Below are 23,825 nucleotides of genomic sequence, written 5' to 3' on the forward strand. Positions count from 1 at the left end.
GGTCAGAAATGAGCCCTGTCCAAAGTACTTGGGTGTAACCTTGACCAGAAGTTTGGCTCCTAAAGCTTCATGGAAGATGTGTGAAAAGGTTAACAGCAAGGACTAACCTCATCCAAAAACTTGCAGGCCCAACATGCAGTGTTGATGCACACACGCTTTGAACAGCGCCTCTGGCACTGGGTATTCTCAACTGCAGAATATTGTGCATGGGCAGCTACATACCAAGTTTTTGGACGTGCAGCTTAATGCTGCAATAAAAATTATAACTGGAACATTAAAATCAATGGTTGCCTACTCTAGCACATACACCCACACCCAAAATCCAGAGTACAATTGTGAATACAATCAAACCATGGCCAATTTGAACTTACCAATACATGAGGAGCTTCCAATGACACACCTGAACTCTGCAAGCCTTTTGGGGATCAGGGTAAATGCTTTCAGCATCCCCATGCAATCCTAGGGCCACTGGGAAGCGTTTTCAGAGAATGCTGACGTCACACACACCTGATGGCCGACCCCGCAAAAAAAGTTTCAGGCTTCAGCCTACCCTAGAAACAATGGTCCACATTGAATTATTTCAGAAAATTCAATGGCAGATGCTGTCATCTCTTACAGCGCTAGAAGATGAGAGACAACGCACAATGTGACTGTAGATGCCACTCACAAACTATGGACAGATTGTAAATCAGTGCCCGTTTCAATCATTTGCTGGCCAATCTCAGATTTACACCAAGCCACTTCTGAAGCTGCTTACTAATCTGGACTTGATTCTTTGAACACTGCTAATCACCTCCTTTCCCTTACGAAAGAAGAAGGGCTCAGTTCCAATCCTATGGGTGCTGGAAGCTCACAGATAAACGGAGATGCTATGAAAGATTTGTCAGTCCACTCTTCTCCCCACCACAGCACCTCTGTGTTGAACTGTCTTTCACATACCTCCTCTACTAGCAGATATTGAGATGTCAGTTGCTCTGCTGGGCTGTTCAGGGTGCGGTGGTGGGAAGAGCCAGGTCCTAGGTACAACTGCTCCTCTGAGATATTTCAACCTAAGCAACCACCACCACAGCTCCCCCGGACAGGGAGTGGATGGCAGGTTCACGGCTCCTCAGCGCTATTTCTTGTAACTCCCCTGCTCCCGTCTCCTCAGGTCTAGCTTAGCATTTGAAACAAGAGCACATGGGGACATTGGGGTGGGGACTCCTTTGACAGAGTCTTGCTCCTCAGGTTGCTGGAGCAGTGAAAAGGCAGGGGCACTGGAATCGTGTATGTTAATAGTGTTGCTATAAACAGGTGACACCGAGGGGGACAGCTTTCTGGATTGCCTCTGAACACACCTTCCATTTTCGGGCCCAAATATGGGAATGGTGCAGAACATTTGGAACATAAGAATGGCCAGACTGGATCAGACCAAAGGTCCCTCTAGCCCAGTGTCCTGTATCTCATAGTGGCCAATGCCAGGTGCCCCAGAGGGAATGAATAGAACAGGGAATCATCGAGTGATCCTCCCCTGTTGCCCATTCCATGGAATGACACAATCAATTTATTTTGTTTAATTAACAGGCATTTCAGGGGTTAAATCTATTCTGTTGGAGAAAAGTCAACTGGGCCCTGAGGTGTGTGTAACTCTTTTCTGCCCAGTACGCACCAGACATACACCAAGGAAAGAATTTCATACTTAAATATATGGATAAATGTATAACTTAAGGGCAGTTTAATAACTGACAGCACCATGTATAACTATCAGTTTAAAGCACTGGCTACAAAACGGAACTGGCAAGTTTGTTTGGCTACTGGCTTAGGAAGAGAGAGGTCTGTCAGGGCTTGTGTGTTGTAAGCTCCCCGCGTGGGATCAGACTGTCCGCTGCTGTTTGGCTTTGGTTTCTCTTGCCAACATGTGCTGTGCCAGCCGCTTCTCTCCGCCCGGTGAAGGCAGCAGTCCCATGGGTTCGTTCATTTCGCCAGTGGGTAGGAGCTGGACGTGAGCTGGTGGGGAGCCAGCTTCCTGGTTCGCTATGCTCGGTTTTGTGTCCAGGTGCAGCTCCACGATCTCCAGCTTTTCCAGGCTGTTGCCCCCAGTGCCAGGGAAGCTTTCTGGCGGCTCAGTGAAGGAAATGACATCCCCAGTGCTAATGTCTAACGGCCTGGGTGTCACAGTGTCCTGGGGACCCACCAGACTGTTGGGCAGGGTGAACCGGGAGGCCAGGGCAGCGTTGGCCAGAAGAGTGTGCATGGAGGAGGTCACAGCCGGCTCCCTGGTTTCCAGGGCAGCGTCTGCTGGAGGTGTGGATTTGCCGTTTGTCAGCCGACTCTCTTTCTGGGCAAACTCCTTCCGCAGAGCTGCCACCTGCATCCGCAGCAATTCCCGGTGCTGCCACTCCATCTGTTCAACCTGCGTGCAAAGCAAACACATTCCAATGAGGACGCAAAGCCCATCATCCCCAGAGGATACTGCGGTCCCTGCTGGAGTTGGCATCTACATTTTCCTTAACCTCTTCCAAGTGCTGACCTCTCCGGCCTTAGCTCGGCATGCGACATTACAGTCATGGCTACAGGTGTCAGGACTGGGGCATAGGCCATCTGACCTAATGGTTAGAGCAGGAGTAGGGGGCCAGGCCAGGTCAGATACCAGGAGGTCAGAGTCTGAGGCAAGCCTGAGGGTAAAACCAACAGTCACATGTCAGGAAGCAGACAGGGTCAGGTGAGCAGGTATCTCAGAGGAAGCAGTCCTAAGCAGGGAGAACCCAGTTGTGTGGACAAAAAACGGTTACTTACCTTTTTGTAACTGTTGTTCTTCGAGATGAGTTGTTCATGTCCATTCCAAGCAGGTGTGTGTGCGCCGTGTGCAGGCCAGCCAGAAGATTTTCCCTTAGCAGCGTCCATTGGGTCGGCCGTGGTGCCCCCTGGAGTGGCGCCTCCATGGCGCCCTTTATAGGGGCTTGCCAACCCTCCACCCCCTCAGTTCCTTCTTGCCGGCACTGCGACAGAGGGGTAGGAGGGTGGGTATTGGAATGACATGAATAACACAACTCGAAGAACAACAGTTACAAAAAGGTAAGTAACCGTTTTTTCTTCTTTGAGTGATTGTTCATGTCCATTCCAAGCAGGTGACTCACAAGCCTGATCTTAGGCGGTGGGGTCGGAGTTCACTGCGGATTGGAGCACTGCACGGCCAAAGGCTGCATCGTCTCTGGCCTGGTGCGTGATGGCATAGTGCGACATAAATGGGTGGATTGAGGACCATGTGGCGGCTCTGCATATTTCCTGTGTTGGGACCTGAGCCAGGAACGCCGTGGAGGAGGCCTGTGCCCTTGTGGAGTGGGCCGTGGTCGGCGGGGCAGGCACCTTAGCCCGACCATAGCATTCTCGGATGCAGGTCGTGATCCGTGAGGAGATACACTGTGACGAGACAGGGAGTCCCTTCATCCTGTCGGCCACAGCAACAAAGAGTTGGGTTGATTTCCTGAACGGTTTGGTTCTTTCAATATAGAATGCCAGGGCCCTGCGAACGTCCAGGGAATGCAGCCTACGCTCCGTGCCAGAGGAGGGTGGCTTAGGGTAGAACAGAGGGAGAACAATGTCTTGCCCCATGTGGAATTGGGAGACCACCTTCGGAAGGAACGCCGGGTGTGGCCTGAGTTGGACTTTGTCTTTGTGGAAGACAGTATATGGAGGCTCGGACATCAGTGCTCTGAGTTCTGACACCCTCCTGTCCGAGGTGATAGCCATTAGGAATGCAACCTTATATGAGAGATGTAACAGAGAGCACGTAGCCAGGGGCTCGAAGGGGGGCCCTGTGAGGGCGGAAAGGACCAAATTGAGGTCCCAAGCCAGGGCTGGTTGCCGAGTATGTGGGAACAGTCTGTCCAGGCCCTTGAGGAAGCGACAAACCAATGGGTTCGTGAAAACTGAACCACCTTCCACTCCTGGGTGGAACACTGAGATGGCCGCCAAGTGGACCCGAACCCAAGAGAGGGAAAGTCCTAGCTGTCTCAAATGAAGCAAGTAATCCAGGATGAGAGAAATCGGGGCGAGCAATGGAGCCTGACCCTGCTGTTCGGCCCAGATGGAGAAGCGTTTCCACTTAGCCATGTATGTGGCCCTGGTGGAGGGTTTTCTGCTACCGAGGAGGACTTGCCTGACCTGCTGAGAGCATTGCATCTCCACAGGGTTTAGCCATGGAGCATCCAGGCTGTGAGGTGGAGCAACTCCAGGTGGGTGGCGGCAATGGTCCCGATCCTGCGAGATCAAGTCTGGGAGCAGGGGCAATGAGAGGGGCACCCGTGTGGACATGTGCAGCAGCAACATGTACCAGTGTTGGCGCGGCCATGCCGGCGCTATCAGGATGACACGAGCATGATCCCTGCGGATCTTGAGGAGTACCCTGTGAACCATGGGAATCGGGGGGAAGGCATAAAGCAGGCCACCTTCCCACAAGAGGAGGAAGGCATCCGTCAGGGACCCTGGACTGCGCCCCATGAGGGAGCAGAAACATTGACACTTCCTGTTGTCCCTCAAGGCAAACAGGTCTATCTGGGGATAGCCCAGAGACGGAAGATTGTGCGTGCTACATCTCGGCGAAGGGACCACTCGTAACCATGGAACAAGCGGCTGAGGGCGTCCACCAGTCCGTTCTACACCCCCGGGAGGTAGGATGCCGTCAGATGAATTGCGTTCTGTACGCAGAAATCCCATAACGCGAGGGCTTCCCGGCACAGGGGAGAGGAGCATGCACCCCCCTGTCTGTTGATATAGAACATCGCCGAGGTATTGTCTGTGAGGACTGCAACATACCTGCCCGCCAGGTGAGATCTGAAGGTCAGGCAGGCTAGACGCACCGCCTGTAGCTCCCTGACGTTGATGTGCAGGGAGAGGTCCGCTGGGGACCAAAGGCCTTGAGTCCTGGAGTTCCCCAGATGCGCCCCCCACCCCAGATCCGACGCGTCTGTTACCAAGGATAGGGATGGCTGGGGGCTGACAATGGTTTCTCCTGCGCAGACCTCCCGCGGGTCGAGCCACCACTGGAGAGAATCTAGCACCGTTCTGGGAAGTGTCACCACAGAATCCAGCGCATCCCTGGCTGGTCAGTACACAGTCGCTAACCAGGACTGGAGAGGGCGCAGCCTGAGCCTGGCATGGCTCACCACATAGGTGCACGCAGCCATATGACCCATCAACTTGAGGCAGTTTCTCGCTGTGGTGGTCGGGCAACGTTGGAGACCGAGAATGATGTCGGACATGGCCCGGAACCTGGCCTCCGGTAGGTATGCTCTGGCTTGCATCGAGTCCAGAACTGCCCCTATAAATTCTGTCCTCTGGATGGGGGACAGGGTGGACTTGGCCTCGTTCAGCAGGAGGCCGAGCTTGAGGAAGGTCCGTCTGATGTAGACCACCTGACCCTCCACCTGTGCCTTGGCGCGGCCCTTGATGAGCCAATCGTCCAGGTAGGGGAACACCTGAATTCCCTGCTTGCACAGGAAGGCTGCCATGACTGCCATGCATTTTGTGAAGACCCTCGGGGCCGTTGACAGGCCGAAAGGCAGGACTGTGAACTGGAGATGGGCGTTGCCCATGATGAATCTGAGGTAACGCCTGTGCTGGATAACTATTGCAATATGAAAATACGCGTCCTTCAAGTCGAGGGCGGCGTACCAGTCCCCTGGATCCATGGAGGGAATGATGGAGGACTGGGAAACCGTATGGAACTTGAGCTTCTTTACAAACTTGTTCAGACGCCGCAAGTCCAGAATAGGTCTGAGGCCCCCTTTTGCCTTTGGTATTAGGAAGTAACAGGAGTAGAAACCCCTGCCCCTGAGTTACTGAGGAACTTCCTCTACTGCCCCTACTACGAGGAGGGACTGCACTTCCTGAATTAGAAGTTGTTCGTGAGAGGGGTTCCTGAAGAGGGACGGGGAGGGGGCTGGTGGGGTGGGAGGGAGGAGAAATGGATAGAATATCCCCTCTCTACCATGCGGCGCACCCAACTGTCTGATGTGATTCGGGACCAGGCGCGATAGAAGGGGGACAGACGTGATGAAAAGGTAGGGTTGGTAGGATCCAGAGTCCTGACCGGTAGGTCGTCCCCGACCGCACCATCAAATTTGGGGTCTAGGCCCTGACGGGGGCCGCAGCTGGCCGGACGACTGGCCGGAGGGCTGTTGTTGCCTCCTTCTGCAGTTTCTGCTCCACCTACACAAGGCGTCTGTGCGGTTCTGGGGCTGGTAAGGTCGCAGGGCCGGCTGCGGCCTGAATTGCCTGTGTTGGGTGGCTGGGGTGTGCAAGCCCAGCGAGCGTAGGGTAGCCCTTGAGTCCTTTAGGCTGCGGAGCCTCTTGTCCGTCTTTTTGGAGAAGAGCATGGGTCCCTCAAAAGGGAGGTCCTGGATGGTCTGCTGGACCTCACGTGGAAGGCCTGAGACCTGAAGCCAGGCTCCCCGTCGCATAACCAGCCCAGTCGCCAGTGTGCGGGAGGCTGCGTCCGCCGCATCCAGGGCTGCTTGGAGGGATGCCTGGGAAATTAACTTCCCCTCCTCTACTATAGCCGAAAACTCTGTTCGCGATTCCTGGGGAAGGAGTTCAGTGAACTTGGACAATGCTGAGCATGTGTTGTGTCCATACCGGCTCACTATAGCCTGTTGGCTGGCTATATGTAATTGCAGACCCCCTGTTGAGTACACCTTTCTGCCAAACAGGTCCAATAGGTTGTTTAGTCTGACAAAGCGAAGGCTGAGGGGGGATATGATTGCTCTCTTTAAATATATCAGAGGGATAAATTATTCCAGCTTAGTACTAATGTGGACACGAGAACGAATGGATATAAACTGGCCGTGGGGAAGTTCAGGCTTGAAATTAGACGAAGGTTTCTGACCGTCAGAGGGGTGAAATATTGGAACGGCCTTCCGAGGGAAACGGTGGGGGCGACGGACCTGTCTGGTTTTAAGATTAAGTTGGATAAGTTTATGGAGGGAATGGTTTAATGGTAGAACATAGTAGTCAAGGAATACCAAGCAATGGTAGGTAAATAGTATAATGGCTAACAGGGGTCAGGCTAGAGACTCTTGCCTATATGCTCGGGGTCTTACTGATCGCCATATTTGGGGTCGGGAAGGAATTTTCCTCCAGGGTAGATTGGCTGAGCCTCTGGAGGTTTTTCGCCTTCCTCCGCAGCATGGGGCAGGGATCACTAGCAGGAGGGTCTCTGCCGATTGAAGTCACTAAAACACAGGTTGGGGACTTCAACAGCAGAGTCCAGGGAAGGGGTAGGGACGGTTTTATGGCCTGCAGCATGCAGGGGGTCAGACCAGATGATCATAATGGTCCCTTCTGACCTTAAAGTCTATGAGTCTATGAGTCTATGAACTTTTTGGCCTCCCTGTTCTTCGGTGTAGACCCTTGGAACCCCTGACGCTCCCTTTGGTTGGTCGCATCCACAACCAGAGAGTCCGGGGGAGGGTGGGCATACAGGTGCTCATGGCCCTTGGAAGGCACAAAGTAGCACCTCTCTGTCTTTTTGGCCGCGGGGACAAGGAAGCTGGCGTCTGCCACAAGGTGTGGGACGTATCAGCTATTGTTTTTATCAATGGTAGGGCAACCCTAGATGGGCCCAAGGGTTCAGGATGTCCACTATCGGATCCACATCCACCTCGATCTCTGCTTGGATCGCCAGGCTCTGAGCTGCAAGGTTAAGTAGCTGCTGAAGCACCTGGTTGTCCTCTAGGGCCGGTGCTGCTGAAGTTCCCACAACCGCCTCATCCGGAGAGGAAAAGGAGGAGATCACCTGCAAAGGGCCTTCCTCTGTACCCTCAGTCTCTGCAGGGGCCTGCGGCACACGGTACTGCGGTTGCGTGGCCGGTGAGGATGCGAGATGCGGCACCGCGGCCGGTACCGGGGTCGACACCGAACGACGAGGCGTGTTGTGCGATGCCTGCGAAGTCGGGACCATGGTTCCCGCTGGTGCTGGTGTCTGGCTAGGGGGTGCTGTGCTTTGTTGTGGCACACTCCTGTCTGACAGCGGTGCCGGTGGTGGAGGCATTTGCACCAGGGCCCCCGACGTTGAGGAGACCGATGCAGACCTGGAGCGCGGGCTGTGCACCTGTCCCATGGTCTGATGGTAAGCCCAAGGAGTCCAGAACGGCCACTGGGAGGGCTGCTGCCACTGTGCCGGGTAAGGTTGTTGGCTTGCCTGCAAAGCTAACCTCCTGCTCCTCGATCTACTGGATCAGTAGGATTCCGCCTCCAGGTCCGAGGTCTCCGAATAGGAGGATCGAGGGGGAGCAGTACCCACTGCCGCCGGAGGGTGGTGCCGCGGGTCCAGGGAATGCTCTCTCTACACCAGTACCGCAGGGGCAGTGCTGGGCGGGGACTGGGGCAACATCATGGCTGGCTTGCCCCTTGATTTAATCGGGGGTCGGGCCATAGTCGTTGGTTCCTTCCACCAGTGTGGGGAGGCCGGCACCGGGAGGCTTAATAAGTCAGAGGCCGCCTCGAACGCCTCCGGTGTTGCTGGGAGACGCACATCCTCGCTGAGGTCTGGGGATCTCGACCGGTCTGGACTCGACCACACCCCCCCCGGGGCGGGAGTCGACGGAACCGTGGGAGGGTGCGGTTGTGGCTCTGCTTTTCCCACCGCACTCGTGGACGCCGCCAGCCTTTTAAGGTCCTGGTGGGGTGATCGGCCCCTCACCGGCCTCTTCTTCTTTGCAGACACTGGAGATGGTGATCGGTGCCTTATGGAGACCGATTTTCTATGTCCCGATTTTCCCCGGTGCTGGGACTTAAGAGGTCTTAGACCGGGCCTCCTGCCTTGTTAGCGGTGCCGGGGCGCTGCGCACTGAGGATGAGGTGCTGGGCGCCGGGTCAGGCAGCTCGGGGTCCGAGTGTGGCCATAAGGCCACCTCCAACAGGAGCACTTTGAGTCTCTGCTCTCTGTCCTTAAGAGTCCTGGGACGGAATCCCCTGCAGATACTGCACCGGTCTCTTTGGTGGCTCTCTCTGAGGCACCTTAAGCAGGAAGAGTGCGGGTTACCCTTCGGCATAAACTTCCCGCAGTCCATGCAGAGTTTAAACCCTGGGGACCCGGGCATGCCTCAGTGGGGCAACGAGTACATTGGGGAAAACCCCCTAACAACTATTAACTATCTATGACTAACACTAACTCTAAACTAGGAGAGAGGAAACAACTATATACACTGAAATGGGACACTGCTAGGCTTGCCGCAAGAGCGAGCAAAGTTCCAGCTAGCCGTCACCGGCGGTAAGAAGGAACTGAGGGGGTGGAGGGTCGGCGGGCCCCTATAAAGGGCGCCATGGAGGCGCCACTCCAGGGAGCACCAAGGCCGACCCTACGGACGCTGCTAAGGGAAAATCTTCTGGCTGGCGTGCACGCAATGCGCACGCAGCTGCTTGGAATGGACATGAACAATCACTCAAAGAAGAACTTCCTGTTCCTATGCTTGGGTTAAAATAGAGGCTGGAGACCAATCAGGATCGCCAGTGTTCCACCAATCAGATTCCAGGACTGTGTTCCTCTGTCAGAGTTCAGCTGCTATTCCTGCAGCTGGTAGCAGGTTACTGGGTGGCAGGTCAGGACTGCCTAGCCCCTAAGGGCATGTCTCTACTGCAATTAGCCTGGCCCAGGGCTGACCCAGGCTCAGAGGGCTTCAGCTAGAGCCTGGGCTCTGGGATCCTCCCCGCTCGCAGGGTCAGAGCCCCAATGTCTACACCACAGTTAAACAGCCCCTTAGCGCAAGCTGGAGTCATGTGACCAGGGCCAGCCACAGGTGTCTAACTGCAGTGTAGACATATCATCAGAGCCCTGTGGACCAGGATTGCAGACCTGCCGTCCCAGACATCAGGAGCTGCAAAGCAAAGATGCAGCAGGCACCGTTCCCAGAAAGTTTGGCTTTGCCAAGCAGACATAGACCGAGACCTTTGAAAGGTCTAAAGCATTAGGGATAAATGGCAGAAAGAGAGTTTTCAAAACTGTGAGTATAGGGAGGAAGAGGAGAATCCCAACCACGCCCTTGAAAAATATCTATTGTGGCACCAGAGTTGCCCTGGAAAGAGTCACACACTGGCACAGCAGTGTGGTCACATGGTCATGGTGCCGTCTCCTCTCCAGCTACTTCTAAGGCATGTGCAGGCTCTACTCTGCAAGGCAGAACCTGGAGGGCTCTAAAAGCAGCCGGAAATGAGGAAGGGGCGCTAGCCTTGCTGCCTCTTGTCACGGCTGGTGCTACATATGGGTGGAAAAGGAAATATTTCCAGAGCCTGGAGCTGCAAAAGAGAGGCCTGTCCAAGAGGAAGAGGAGGATGAGACGGACTGGCAGCACATCCTGGGGAAAAGAAGGAGGATGTGCTCACAGGGCACAGTGGGAGTTAATTACACTCCAGGAGGTGCTCAGCACCTAAATTACTCACACAGGTGCTCTGGGTTTTACACTAAATAGCTTTTAATCACTAATGCTGCTTGTTTCCTTAGTGGGATAGCAAAACCCAGCAGGGCAGTTTCACTTCCTGGTTCCCATGCCCTGGCCCCATGATGCTGAGTTCTCTGACTACAATGGTGCTGCACTGGTCTAAAATCTGGCCCTGTGTTTCTGTTGTTTAACAAACAAACAATGCATGAAATTCTGTCTGTTCATGTTGTTTTGTGAAGCATTCACAGCCCACAACTAGAATGTTGGGCTCAAAACGACTTGGCACTGCCCCTTTCTCAGCATGCCCCAGGGTTTAACCATGAAGCTAGAGTCAAATAGTAACAGCATAAGGGGATCATTCAAGCAGCGAAGGAGAAGGAGGGAGACCTACCATCTTGCTGACTTTCTTCTCCAGGTCATCTGAGGTTCGGTACCGTTTCAGCTCCTCTGCCATGCGGATGTTAGCTTGGACAATGCTGGCAATCTGAAACAAAGAAAGCAGACGCATGGCGGCAGCATGAAAGAGGCACCCTTGATCATAAAGAGGAGCTAGGGTCATATTTGGCAGTGGCCAATTCCTTCATGACAAAACACAAGTAAAGCAGGTCAAACCCAATGCAGCAGACAGCTTGCTGGATACAGAAATCTTCGGTTCCCCATAGCACAAGGCACAGTAACAACCGCTGCTCTCCCATTGCAGCACCATCCTGCTCTGCGCTGTGCACTAAGCTCTAGACCAGTGGTCCCCAACCTTTCTGTGGCCAGTAGTACATTCATGTTTTCAGAAGAGTGGGGCGGGCACCAACAATTTTTCAAGGCTTATTTTGTATTTGTACATTAAATAATACGAAAAACATCGCATTTAATATTACATAATATATGAATCCAGAGAGAAGAGAGAAGCCGGAGAGAAGCCGCGAGGACAGAGAACACCAGCGCCCGCAGCCCCGGAGTACTCTGTCCCCAGCAGGCGCGGGGCCCCGGCTTCTCTCCCCTGCTGGGCACTAGGTGGGCCCCGGCGCCTGCCAGGACAGGGCTGGCTCTAGGTTTTTTGCCGCCCCAAGCAAAAAAAATTTTGGCTGCCCCCCACCCGAGCCCTGGGCTCTCCCCCCCCAGTGCCCTCCCCAACCCACACTCAAATGCACATGGAAGGCATAGGGACTAACCCTCAAACCTTGTACCTGGAAAGGGATGGGGATCTAGTAAAGAGGGTTCAGGCAGAGGAGCGGGTGTGGGGGTGCTTGGGGGCTTTACACTGGCAAAGAAGCGGGGTGTGATGTACTCGCGGAGGAGGGTGGAGGAGGAGAGGGGGTATCAGGAGGGTTGTGGGAGAAGAGGTGCAGGGGAAGGGGGAGGTGTAGGAGGAGAGGGCTGGGGGAGGGTAGAAGGGGAGAGGTGTGGGTGAAGGGAGGGTACAAGGGGAAGGGGTTCGGCGAAGGAGCGATGGGGGGAGGTACAAGTGAAGAGCCTACAAGCGGGATGGGGGGTGCAAGGGCTGAGAGGGGCAGGCGCTGACAGCTGCTTCCCCAGCCCCATGCAGGCAGAGCTGAGATGATGGGCACTGACCCCCAGGTGCCCGAGCCGCGGGGGTCCCCTGGTGGGGCAGTATTCCCCGCTCGGAGCCGGGCTCTGCCTCTCCCCACCCCTGGTGCTGTGGGGGCCCGGGGCAAGCAGCGCGGGGCTGAGGCAAGGGAGGTGCGCTGCAGGCTGGGTCTGGGGGCAGGAGATGGCAGCTCCCTGGCAGCTCGGGCTGCCCAGCCACTCGCCCCATCAGCGTGCGCATAACACATTAGTGCTCTTCGGAAATCACAACCTCACAGAGCATGTTACTGCTCCATGTAGACAAGCCCTTAGATACAAGTAACCATTTCCAGCGTTTTTCTGGTGCTTTATTGGATAAATGCCAATTTCAGTTTGCTGGTATTGGGGGTATTTTGTTGGTCTTAGCAGTTAAAACCAAAAATCAGAAGCCTGAGATATGGAGGAGGGTGAAGGACGAGCCACATTGCTTCCAGGTGTCCTTTTCTAGAGCAGTCTGGAGAACTCAGGCACTGTGACTGCAGGACACAGCAAGGCAAACTGGATGTTAAATTAACTGGATGTATTCTCCAGCAGCCTTGCTTTCTGCCCCCTTCCTCTACAAGGTTTCCAAAGCTAAGTTCCCCTCTCCTTTCCCCACCCCATGGCAGGAATTCAAAACCATTTGGGCTGAAGGACAAGCAGCCCCCAGTGACTGTTCTCCCAGCCTTCCTGGGCTGCAGATTTTCATACCTGATGGGATGTCAGAGGCAGCCAGGTTGGCGCGGTGGGAGCAGATAGATGGCCTTGTTCATTGCTATCCCACAGAACAGGCTGCATGGCTCACCTAGAAGTTGCCCCCTGGCTCACCCAAGCAGAGAGACCTGAAAAGATGGTCCTGCAGTCAGGGCTCCTCCAAGAAAGGCCTGCTGAGCTGCCTCTCTCCCAAGTCCCAGAGAGACTTCACATCTGAAGAACAGCTGCCACAGCCCTTCAGGGTGCCTGTCATGGAGACCCTGTGCCCTGTATAAACTCTCAGGAGGCCCAGCCAGCTGTGCTGCAGTCCCTGGTGTCTGCTCTGTGAGGCAACACTCCCGCTCTGTACCTACATGTTCCTTTAGCTGCAGGATCTCTGCCCGAAGCTTCTGTTCCATCTCCTTCTTCTCCTCCAGCAGCTGCTGGTTCTGCTGGTGCAGCTCAATCAGTTGTTTCTCCAGCAGGTTCTGATCCAGCCCCTCACTGGGCTGTGGGGGAGAAGGAAAGAGAGAAAAGGTCCCGTAAGTGTAGCAGTGAAAGGAGAGGGCAAGGGAAGATGCAGTGTAGAATCCTGCTCTAGCACCAGATCCTCAAGTCTGACTCCCTGCTCCTGAAGTGGCATTCAGGACCCAAATGGATTGCTTTGGGTCCTGTCTATGGCAGGTGCCAAGTCATCAGGGAGCTTGACTGGGTCTGGGAAGAACAGAAAGATGGGACTCGGCTACTGTGCCCATGCTAAGCTTTAGCAGAAATGTGAATTGGTCAATAACTCCAAGTGCTGCTACTGTTAAGGGATGAGGAAGGAGCAAATCAGAGGATGACAAAGGGTTATGAAGGGGAGGCAAAACTCTGCTATTGTGTAGTCTCCCTGCTGCACCACCAGACTAATGTGCAGTGGCCCCAAGCCCAGACTAAGGCTTGCAAGCAGCGTGTGTAATACAGTTAGACAATTGTATACGGTACCTTCTCCCCACCTGGCCTTCAGCAGCAGCCATGGGAGGGTTGCAGGGAAACAGAAAGAGCGACCTCTAGTCAAGTCAAAGCCCTTTAATCTCCACATTTTGCCCACTTTTAGTCTTGGCAAAACTCAGCCCCCCACCCCCAGGGATTTATGTCCAGGCCAAAAATGAAGGGTTCAAACCAAGCCATTTGAGTGGAATTATCTAAGCCCTGAGAAGCAATCAGCATGAACTCCTGGCTGCTCAGACACTTCTTCTGACCCTCCGAAGAAAACCTTCCGCAGCAATTTGGTACTGATGGATATTACAGGTTTTAAATCCTTCCTCAACATTTCTTCTGGCCACAGTGCCCAGAGCACACCAATGGCCTTGACTGACAGAGGAGGAAGATGGGGAAAGGAAAAACCATCTACTATAGGCCAAAAAGGCCCCACTGATCATTAATGCTAACAGTGCATTCCAAGAACTCTAATGGGGTCAGGCGCAACCTCAAAAAAAGGGCTGAACTGGTTGTTACTAAACTAACAGCAGCCACCCAACCCCTCTTCCTGTCCCTACACACAGACAAGAAGAAGGGTGAGACATGTCAGCCCAGTGTACAGGAGCTTGTAACCAAGGCATCTCTGTGCCACTCTGCCTTAGGACCTGTGTAGCGCTGTAAGGCTGCTTAACTGAATTTGCCTTGCAGTGGTACAGGTAGCAGAGCCCACGCGCTGCAACAGAGAATCCAGTCCCAGGTGTAATGGCAGCCCACTTCTAAAGGCTCCTCCCCCAGCCTTGAGTTCGGGGGACAACTAAAGAATAACAGGGTCTGGAGTGAAGGTCACAGGTTTAGAACTAGGGATCCAGAGGGGGACACTGAGCAGAGAACCACAGAGAGTGCCCACTGCTCCTCGAAGCTGTCTAGGGAGCCAGTGGACGCCGCCCAGAGGAACTCTGCCCGGGTGCGTGAGACTAGGGAGAAGCAGAAATAGGCCCCACAGTCGCAGAGCACCTCCCCGTCCATCAGGGATGGGAGTGTGATAAATGAAGGGGGAGGGTAGCTCCCTTTTATGGACCCAGCCAGCCAGTAGCTATAAAATCTTTAGTAGCTGTTCTCTGCTTGCTTTACCTGTAAAGGGTTAAAAGTCAGTGCGATGCATAGGTAAAAGGAAGTGAGTGGGCACCTGGCCAAAAGAGCCAATGGGAAGGCTAGAACTTTTTAAAATTGAAACAAGACTTCCCCTTTGTCTGGATGCTGTTATTCTCGGAGAGAGGCAGACATGGTGTAAGAAACTTGGGCCAGGTATGAAAAATCATCGGTATCATACCTAAAAACTACTCATTTGAAACCCCAGATATGTAAGTAGATCAGAAAATGTCTAGGAAAACACGATCAGGTTTATCTCCTTTTATTTCTTTATGACTTGTTGACTCCTCTATGCTAACTCCAGGTGCTTTTGTTTTACTTGTAACCTTTAAGCTGGACCTCAAGAACATTATTCTTGATGCTTAATCCTTGTAAGTGGTTTTTTTTAAATCTAGCAATAGCCTGAGTTTCCAGGTGTATTTTCTTTCTTTTTGTTTTTAATAAAATTTGCCTTTTTTAAGAACAGAATTGGATTTTTGTGTCCTAAGAGGTTTGTGCACATGTTGTTTAATTAGCTGGTGGCAATAGCTGATTTCCTTTGTTTTTCTTTCTCAGCTCTTCCCCAGAGGGGGGAGTGAAAGGGCTTGAGGGTACCCCACAGGAAGGAATTCCCAAGTGCACCTTCCTGGGTTCTCAAAGGAGTTTTGCACTTGGGGGTGGCAGCATCTACCCATCCAAGGTTAAAGAAAAGCTGTAACCTTGGGAGTTTAATACCAGCCTGGAGTGGCCAGTGTCAAGGTTCCTTCCCCACTCTGAACTTTAGCGTACAGATGTAGGGACCTGCATGAAAACCTCTAAGCTTAACCACCAGCTTAGATCTGCTTTTGCTGCCACCACTCAAATGATTTATGAGTTATTTGGGAAACTCTGTCTTTCCCCCCAAAATCTTTCCCTCCCTGGGTAGCCTTGGGAGACTCTTCCACCAATTCCCTGGTGAACACCGATCCAAACCCCTTGGATCTTAAAACAAGGAAAAATCAATCAGGTTCTTAAAAAGAAGGCTTTTAATTAAAGAAAGAAAGGTAAAAATCATCTCTGTAAAATCAGGATGGAAAATAACTTTACAGGGTAATCAGATTCAAAAAGCCCAGAGGAACCCTCTCTAGCTTTAAGTTCAAAGCTACAGCAAACAGAGATAAACACTCTAGCAAAAGGTACATTTACAAGTTGAGAAAACAAAGATAAAACTAACAAGCCTTGCCTGGCTGTTACTTACAAGTTTGAAATATGAGAGACTTGTTCAGAAAGATTTGGAGAGCATGGATTGATGTCTGGTCCCTCTTAGTCCCAAGAGCGAACACCCACCAAAACAAAGAGCACAAACAAAAGCCTTCCCCCCACCAAGATTTAAAAGTATCTTGTCCCCTTATTGGTCCTTTGGGTCAGGTGTCAGCCAGGTTACCTGAGCTTCTTAACCCTATACAGGCAAAAGGACTTTGGAGTCTCTGGCCAGGAGGGATTCCACAGTATTGTATACAGGAGGGCTGTTACCCTTCCCTTTATAGTTATGACAGCCAGTATTAATGTTTAGAATCCTTGCAGGCCCCCACCTTCTGCACTCAAAGTGCCAGAGTGGGGAATCAGCCTTGACGGGGTGAACTGCACCAGGTACACACGCATCCTCATGACTCCAACCGATATCCCCGGCGGACCGTGGGACTAAGATGGAATAGAGGCTGGCCCACTGGGGTTCTCACCCTCTACAGGTGGTAGATAGTCCCGCCATTTGGTATCGGGGCGGGACACAAGGGTGAGGAAGTGAAACATGTGGAGCACAAGCATGTGAAGTTGGTCCTGTGGCGCAGTTTGGAAGTGAACCGGCTGCAGGGCACGCATCCAGCTCAGGTTATGGAAGGGAGGGGACCGAAGGGAGCTCATGGAACACGGGCCCGATGAAAAGATCTGGAGGGCCAGGGGTGAGGGGCGGGTGAGGAGCACCCTCTTGCGGGACCCACTCAAGGAAAACCCAAAAGGTGGGCAACAAGGCTGCTCCCATCTCTTCGTGTACGCGCAGGGGGGTCATAGAATCATAGAATATCAGAGTTGGAAGGGACCTCAAGAGGTCATCTAGTCCAACCCCCTGCTCAAAGCAGGACCAATTCCCAGCTAAATCATCCCAGCCAGGGCTTTGTCAAGCCGGGCCTTAAAAACCTCCAAGGAAGGAGACTCCACCACTTCCCTAGGTAACGCATTCAAGTGTTTCACCACCCTCCCAGTGAAATAGTTTTTCCTCATATTCAACCTGGACCTCCCCCACTGCAATTTGAGACCATTGCTCCTTGTTCTGTCATCTGCCACCACTGAGAACAGCCGAGCTCCATCCTCTTTGGAACCCCCCTTCAGGTAGTTGAAGGCTGCTATCAAATCCCCCCTCATTCTTCTCTTCTGGAGACTAAACAATCCCAGTTCCCTCAGCCTCTCCTCATAAGTCATGTGCTCCAGACCCCTAATCATTTTTGTTGCCCTCCGCTGGACTCTTTCCAATTTTTCCACATCCTTCTTGTAGTGTGGGGCCCAAAACTGGACACAGTATTCCAGATGAGGCCTCACCAATGTCGAATAAAGGGGAACGATCACATTCCTCGATCTGCTGGCAATGCCCCTACTTATACAGCCCAAAATGCCGTTAGCCTTCTTGGCAACAAGAGCACACTGTTGACTCATATCCAGCTTCTCGTCCACTGTGACCCCTAGGTCCTTTTCTGCAGAACTGCTACCTAGCCATTCAGTCCCTAGTCTGTAGCAGTGCATGGGATTCTTCCGTCCTAAGTGCAGGACTCTGCACTTGTCCTTGTTGAACCTCATCAGGTTTTTTTTGGCCCAATCCTCTAATTTGTCTAGGTCCCTCTGTATCCGATCCCTACCCTCTAGTGTATCTACCACGCCTCCTAGTTTAGTGTCATCTGCAAACTTGCTGAGAGTGCAGTCCACACCATCCTCCAGATCATTAATAAAGATATTAAACAAAACCGGCCCCAGGACCGACCCTTGGGGCACTCCGCTTGAAACCGGCTGCCAATTAGACATGGAGCCATTGATCACTACCCGTTGAGCCCAACGATCTAGCCAGCTTTCTATCCACCTTACAGTCCATTCATCCAGCCCATACTTCTTTAACTTGGCAGCAAGAATACTGTGGGAGACCGTATCAAAAGCTTTGCTAAAGTCAAGGAATAACACATCCACTGCTTTCCCCTCATCCACAGAGCCAGTTATCTCATCATAGAAGGCAATTAGGTTAGTCAGGCACGACTTCCCCTTCGTGAATCCATGCTGACTGTTCCTGATCACTTTCCTCTCCTCTAAATGTTTCATAATTGATTCCTTGAGGACCTGCTCCATGATTTTTCCAGGGACTGAGGTGAGGCTGACTGGCCTGTAGTTCCCCGGATCCTTCTTCTTCCCTTTTTTAAAGATGGGCACTACATTAGCCTTTTTCTAGTCATCTGGGACCTCCCCCGATCGCCAGGAGTTTTCAAAAATAATGGCTAATGGCTCTGCAATCTCACCCGCCAACTCCTTTAGCACCCTCGGATGCAGCGCATCCGGCCCCATGGACTTGTGCACGTCCAGTTTTTCTAAATAGTCCCGAACCACTTCTTTCTCCACAGAGGGTTGGTCACCTTCTCCCCATGCTGTACTGCCCAGTGCAGCAATCTGGGAGCTGACCTTGTGCGTGAAGACAGAGGCAAAAAAATCATTGAGTACATTAGCTTTTTCCACATCCTCGGTCACTAGGTTGCCTCCCTCATTCAGTAAGGGGCCCACACTTTCCATGACTTTCTTCTTGTTGCTAACATACCTGAAGAAACCCTTCTTGTTACTCTTAACATCTCTTGCTAACTGCAACTCCAAGTGTGATTTGGCCTTCCTGATTTCACTCCTGCACGCCTGAGCAATATTTTTATACTCCTCCCTGGTCATTTGTCCAATCTTCCACTTCTTGTAAGCTTCTTTTTTGCGTTTAAGATCAGCAAGGATTTCACTGTTTAGCCAAGCTGGTCGCCTGCCATATTTACTATTCTTTCTACACATCGGGATGGTTTGTTCCTGCAACCTCAATAAGGATTCTTTAAAATACAGCCAGTTCTCCTGGACCCCTTTGCCCTTCATGTTATTCTTCCAGGGGATCCTGCCCATCAGTCCCCTGAGGGAGTTAAAGTCTGCTTTTCTGAAGTCCAGGGTCCGTATTCTGCTGCTCTCCTTTATTCCTTTTGTCAGGATCCTGAACTCGACCATCTCATGGTCACTGCCTCCCAGGTTCCCATCCACTTTTGCTTCCCCTACTAGTTCTTCCCTGTTTGTGAGTAGCAGGTCAAGAAAAGCTTTGCCCCTAGTTGGTTCCTCCAGCACTTGCACCAGGAAATTGTCCCCTACACTTTCCAAAAATTTCCTGGATTGCCTGTGCACCGCTGTATTGCTCTCCCAGCAGATATCAGGGTGATTAAAGTCTCCCATGAGAACCAGGGCCTGCGATCTAGCAACTGAAGGGTGGAGAGCCCCATGTGCCAACCAAGCAGTCGGGGATCTAATCCCCCGGCATAGTCCAGGAGGTCTCCGATTCTGGTGGTTTCTGCCAGGACCAGCCTCCACCTGCACACAAAGGTGGGGGTTGTGTAGCAGCGGCTCTGTGAGGAGGTCCGCCCCCTCGGTGGCCACAACAGACCTGGTCACTGAGAACAGTTTCCAGGTCCGGAGGAGGTCCTGGTAGAACACCGGCAGCTCAGAGAGGTCTTGCAGGTGGAGAATAAAGAGCTGCCGGTCATATCGGAGCCCTCAGAGGTGGCGGAGAAAGGAGTGCACCATCATGCTCCACAGCGGAATACCTGCACCATAAAGGAGTCTCTGCAGGGCCTGGAGGCGGAAGACATGGACCTGGCTGCGGAGGCAAACCAGGCCCTGTTCTCCCTCCTCCAGGGGAAGACTCAGAACCCCTGCAAAGACCCAGTGCAGTCCTGGCCAGAAGAACTCCACAGCTACCCTCTGGAGCCAGGCCAGGATCCCTGGGGTCGGGCTCAGGGTGTTGAGCTGGTGCCAGAGCATGGACAGGACTAGTTGGTTCAGTACCAGCGCCCTCCCTCCCAGGGAGAGGCACGGGAGGAGTCCCATCCATCATCCATCTCTGCTGCTGCTCACCCACCCTGGCCTCCATATCCTGCCAGTTCTCTTGCAGAAAAGGATGTATGGTGGAAAGGTAGATGCCGAGATAGAGCAGTGGACCCGTGCTCCACCGAATGGCTTGAAGTGCGGGTAGGAAGGAGCTCATCTGCCCTGACCATCAGGCCAGAGGTCTTGACCCAGTTGACCCGGGCAGAGGAGGCCGCCGAGTAGATCACCTGGCAGGCCTCCACCTGCACCAGGTCGCCCGGGTTCTGGACCATGGGAAGCACGTCATTGGCGTACGCCGACAGGACCAGCCACAGCTCCGGCTCTCAAAGTACCAACCCCGTCAACTTCCAGAGGAGGAGACAGAGGAAGGGCTTGATTGCCAGAGTATAGAGCTGGCCTGACAATGGACACCCCTGACGTGCCCTTGCCCGAAGCTGACGGGTTCGGTCTGGGTCCAGTTGAGCCTGACCAAGCACTCCGTGGAGGCGTACAGCACCTGGAGAAAACCCATGAACTGGGGCCCGAAGCTGAATGCCCACAGAGTGCCCAGGAAATACCCATGGTCCATCCTGTCGAATGCCTTCTCCTGGTCCAGGGACAGGAGGGCAAATGACAGACCATCCCTAAACCCGAGCTCCAAGAGGTCTCAGACCAAATACAAATTATCGAAGATGGTGTGGCCCAGGACGGTGTAGGTCTCATCGGGATGACCACGTCCGCCAGCATGGACCCCAGCCGCAGTGAGATGGCCTTCACTATGACTTTTTATTCCGTGCTGAGGAGTGAGATGGGACGCCAGTTCCAAAGGTCGCGGAGATCCCCTTCTTGGGTAGCAAAGCCAGCACAGCTCGCCTGCACGACAGAGGGTGGACCCTGCACTCCAAGGACTTAGCCCAGACGGTGACACGGTCCAGGCCGAGGACGTCCCAGAACACATGGTAAACTCCACGGTCAGCCCGTCCATGCCCAGAGATTTATTGGTGGACACGAGATGGAAGGCTTCCGGGAACTCGGCCAGAGTGAGAGCTCCAGCCAGTCCCGGTCGCCCATGCTGACCATCAGGAGTTTGTTCCAGAGCAACCTACAAGCATTGGCATTGGTCGGATCCGGGGAGAAGAGGTTAGTGTAGAAGACCCTGGCCCTTCCACGCATCTCCTTGGATCCGTGTGTGTGGAGGGGTGCCATCCTCTGCCAAAAGGCAGGTGATGTGCTTTTTAATCTCCCTCTTTTTTTCCACGGCATAGAAGCGGGAGCTACGATCCATCTCCTGAAGGAGACAGATGTGGGATCGAACGAATGTGCCCAAGGCCCGATGGTCCTCCAGGACCCGGAGCTCTTCCCACTTCTCCCAGCACGTAACCCTGGGGCTGGTGGCCAGATGCCTCTCCAGCTCCAAGACCTCCCGCTCCAACTGCTCTATCACCGCATCTCTCAGCCGGCTGGCACCCCAGGTGTAGTTGTGGCAGAAGAACTGGGTGCGCCCCTTCCCCACATACCACCACCACTGGGCCGAGGGAAAGGCGCGCCGCTGCCCTTCCAGACCAGCCAGAACTCCTGTAAGGACGCCATGAAGCCCACATTCTCCAGCAAGCTATTGTTCAAATGCCAATAGGCCAGTCCCGGCCTCTCTAGGGTAAGAGAGGCCATCATGGCCACTAAATGGTGGTCCGAGAACATGGCCAGCTGAACAGTGGAGGAGTGAGCCTGTGCTAGATGAAAACATGATAGATAAATGCGGTCCAGCCGAGAGTGGCACGACCCATCGACCTCCACCCGCACATAGGTAAAGGTGGTATTGTCATCCGGGTGGTGGTCGTGCCAGACATCCACCAGGGGGTGATGGTCGACGATCTCCTTGAGCATGCCTGCGGCGGCCTGGCTGCTCCCGAGCCCAGAGCAGTCCCGGTCCTCAAGGGTGGTATTAAAATCCCCACCCAAGACCAGGCACTCACGAGGATCCAAGGTGCCAAGGAAGGTGGATGCCTGCCGATAGAAACGCACCTGCTCCGGGCCTGAGTTTGGGGTGTAGACGTTGACCAGGCCCAGAGGTGCAGCAGACGACCCGGCATGACCTCGGCAACCTTCAGCACCTCGGGCCATAGGTCAGGGGAGAACAGGGTAGCCACCCCAGCCAAATGAGTGCTGAGGGGCTAAAGTATACCCATCCCCTCCCTCCAGCCTCCAACTAGCCTTAGTGGCTAGTGGCTAGAGCTGTGTGGATCTCCTACAGGAAAATCACAGAGTACCCCCCCCACACCCCAAAGGAAGGAGAGCACCTGGCACCTGTGGAGACCCACCCTACAGCCCCGGGTGTCTAAGGTGGCAAAGATGGTTGGTTTCATAGTGAGGGCTGGGGAGGATTCTCGCGGGCAGGGGTGTCGGCAGTCCCCAGCGGGCCTCGCAACAATCCATGCCCAACCGCAAAAGCCAGCAGGGAGTCATGGAAGTTGGGGGCGCGCTGGTAGGCCGCAATGTCCTGCCTCTCAGATCCCCCTCCCCTCCTCCAAAACAGCCTTCACGGCCCGGAGGATGAGGTGGAAGTCCCCCCAGCACTGGAGAGTGAGCTGCACCTTACCCTTGAAACCACGGGTTTCCACCTCAAGCGGCACGGCTCATTCCTCAGAGCAGCGGGGGACGGGGTCACAGACCCACAATTGTCCTCCAGTTGGGTCCCTGCGATTACCCCGTGGTCCACAGAGACAGGCAAACAGGGGGCAGATGCGTGGTGCCTGTAGCGGTGGCACCGTGCAACCCATCTGTGATAAATGAAGGGGGTGGGTAGCTCCCTTTTATGGACATCCAGCCAGTTAGCTATGAAGTCCCTCTTGATGGCTGTTCTCTGCTTGCTTTACCTGTAAAGGGTTAAAAAAAGTCCCCCAGTTAAAGGAAAGAGAGTGGGCACCTGACCAATAGAGCCAATGGGAAGGCTAGAACTTTTTAAAATGGGGAAAAAGCTTCACTTTTGTCTGTTGTTCTCTCTTGGCTGAAGAGACGGGGCAGCTGGAATGCTGTGTAAAGTTTGGACCAGGTATGAAAAATCATCTTCCATAACTAGAAAGATTCATTGGGACAGGGAATGTTTAGATAGACGCGATCAGGTTCATTTATTTATTTTGGCTTGTGGATTTCCTCTGTGCTAAGCTCAGGTATTTTTGTTTTCTTTTGGGATGTTAAACTGGATCCCAGGGAGCGATTCCTGGTGTTTAACCCCTTTTCAGTTGCTCTATAAAATCTAGCAATAGCCTGATGTGTTTCCTTTCTTCTTTTTTTAAAATGAAATTTACCTGTTTTAAGAACCTGATTGGTTTTGTGTTTTAAAAGGTCTGTGCATGTTTTTTAATTAGCTGGTGACAATGGCTGGGTTTCCCTTTTGTTTGTTTTCTTTCTCAGCTTCCCCGAGGGAGGGGTGGAAAAGCTGAGGGGCCTCAGGGAAAACTTCCCAAGTGAGTTTTTCCAGGATTTACAAGAGGCAGTTTTTCACTTGGGTGGTGGCATCATTTACATATACGTCCCCCCACCACCAGGCCCTTCTCCACCACCTCCTGGGCAGCAGCCTCCAATGCCAGGAAGAAGACAACCTTCCCATACATCTTGGATTGCCACCACGACACTGTGCTTCCTGGTCAGGGTGGGGAAGGGACCCCGGCCACTGGGGATGGAGCTAGAGGCGGTGGTCGGGGCAGATGACGTGGAGGGGCTGTGGCCACCTGGGCGTATGCTCTGGGAGCCAAGGATGGAACGCTTCCAGAGCTGGTGGAGGAAACAGCAGGGGAAGGAAGGGCCGCTGCAGATGATTGCCCTCCCCCCCCAGGGCCAGAGCCCCTTGGCTATTGATTGCCCTTCCCCACCTTGAGGGCCAGAGCCCCTAGGCTAGTGATTGCCCTGCCCGCCCCCCAGGGCCAAAGCCCCTAGGCTGGTGATTCCCCTGCCCCCCCCCCC

At 53.4% G+C, this 23,825-nt stretch overlaps 1 protein-coding gene across 3 annotated transcripts in view; it reads right to left on the reverse strand.

The window, feature by feature from the left end:
* Positions 1-1,487: 1,487 nt before the first annotated feature.
* Positions 1,488-23,825, reverse strand: part of LOC117888163 — a 64,897-nt gene continuing 42,559 nt past the window's right edge. For all 3 annotated transcript variants that reach the window (XM_034791343.1, XM_034791341.1, XM_034791342.1), the window contains exons 5-7: positions 13,043-13,177; positions 10,807-10,899; positions 1,488-2,392 (exon numbers count right to left, since the gene is read on the reverse strand). In XM_034791343.1, the coding sequence (XP_034647234.1) occupies positions 1,853-2,392; positions 10,807-10,899; positions 13,043-13,177 (768 nt within the window). In that variant the 3' untranslated portion in view covers positions 1,488-1,852. The remainder of the gene's footprint in view (positions 2,393-10,806; positions 10,900-13,042; positions 13,178-23,825) is intronic.

This window comes from Trachemys scripta, chromosome 15 (assembly GCF_013100865.1).
Source record: "Trachemys scripta elegans isolate TJP31775 chromosome 15, CAS_Tse_1.0, whole genome shotgun sequence".
NCBI lineage: Eukaryota > Metazoa > Chordata > Testudines > Emydidae > Trachemys > Trachemys scripta.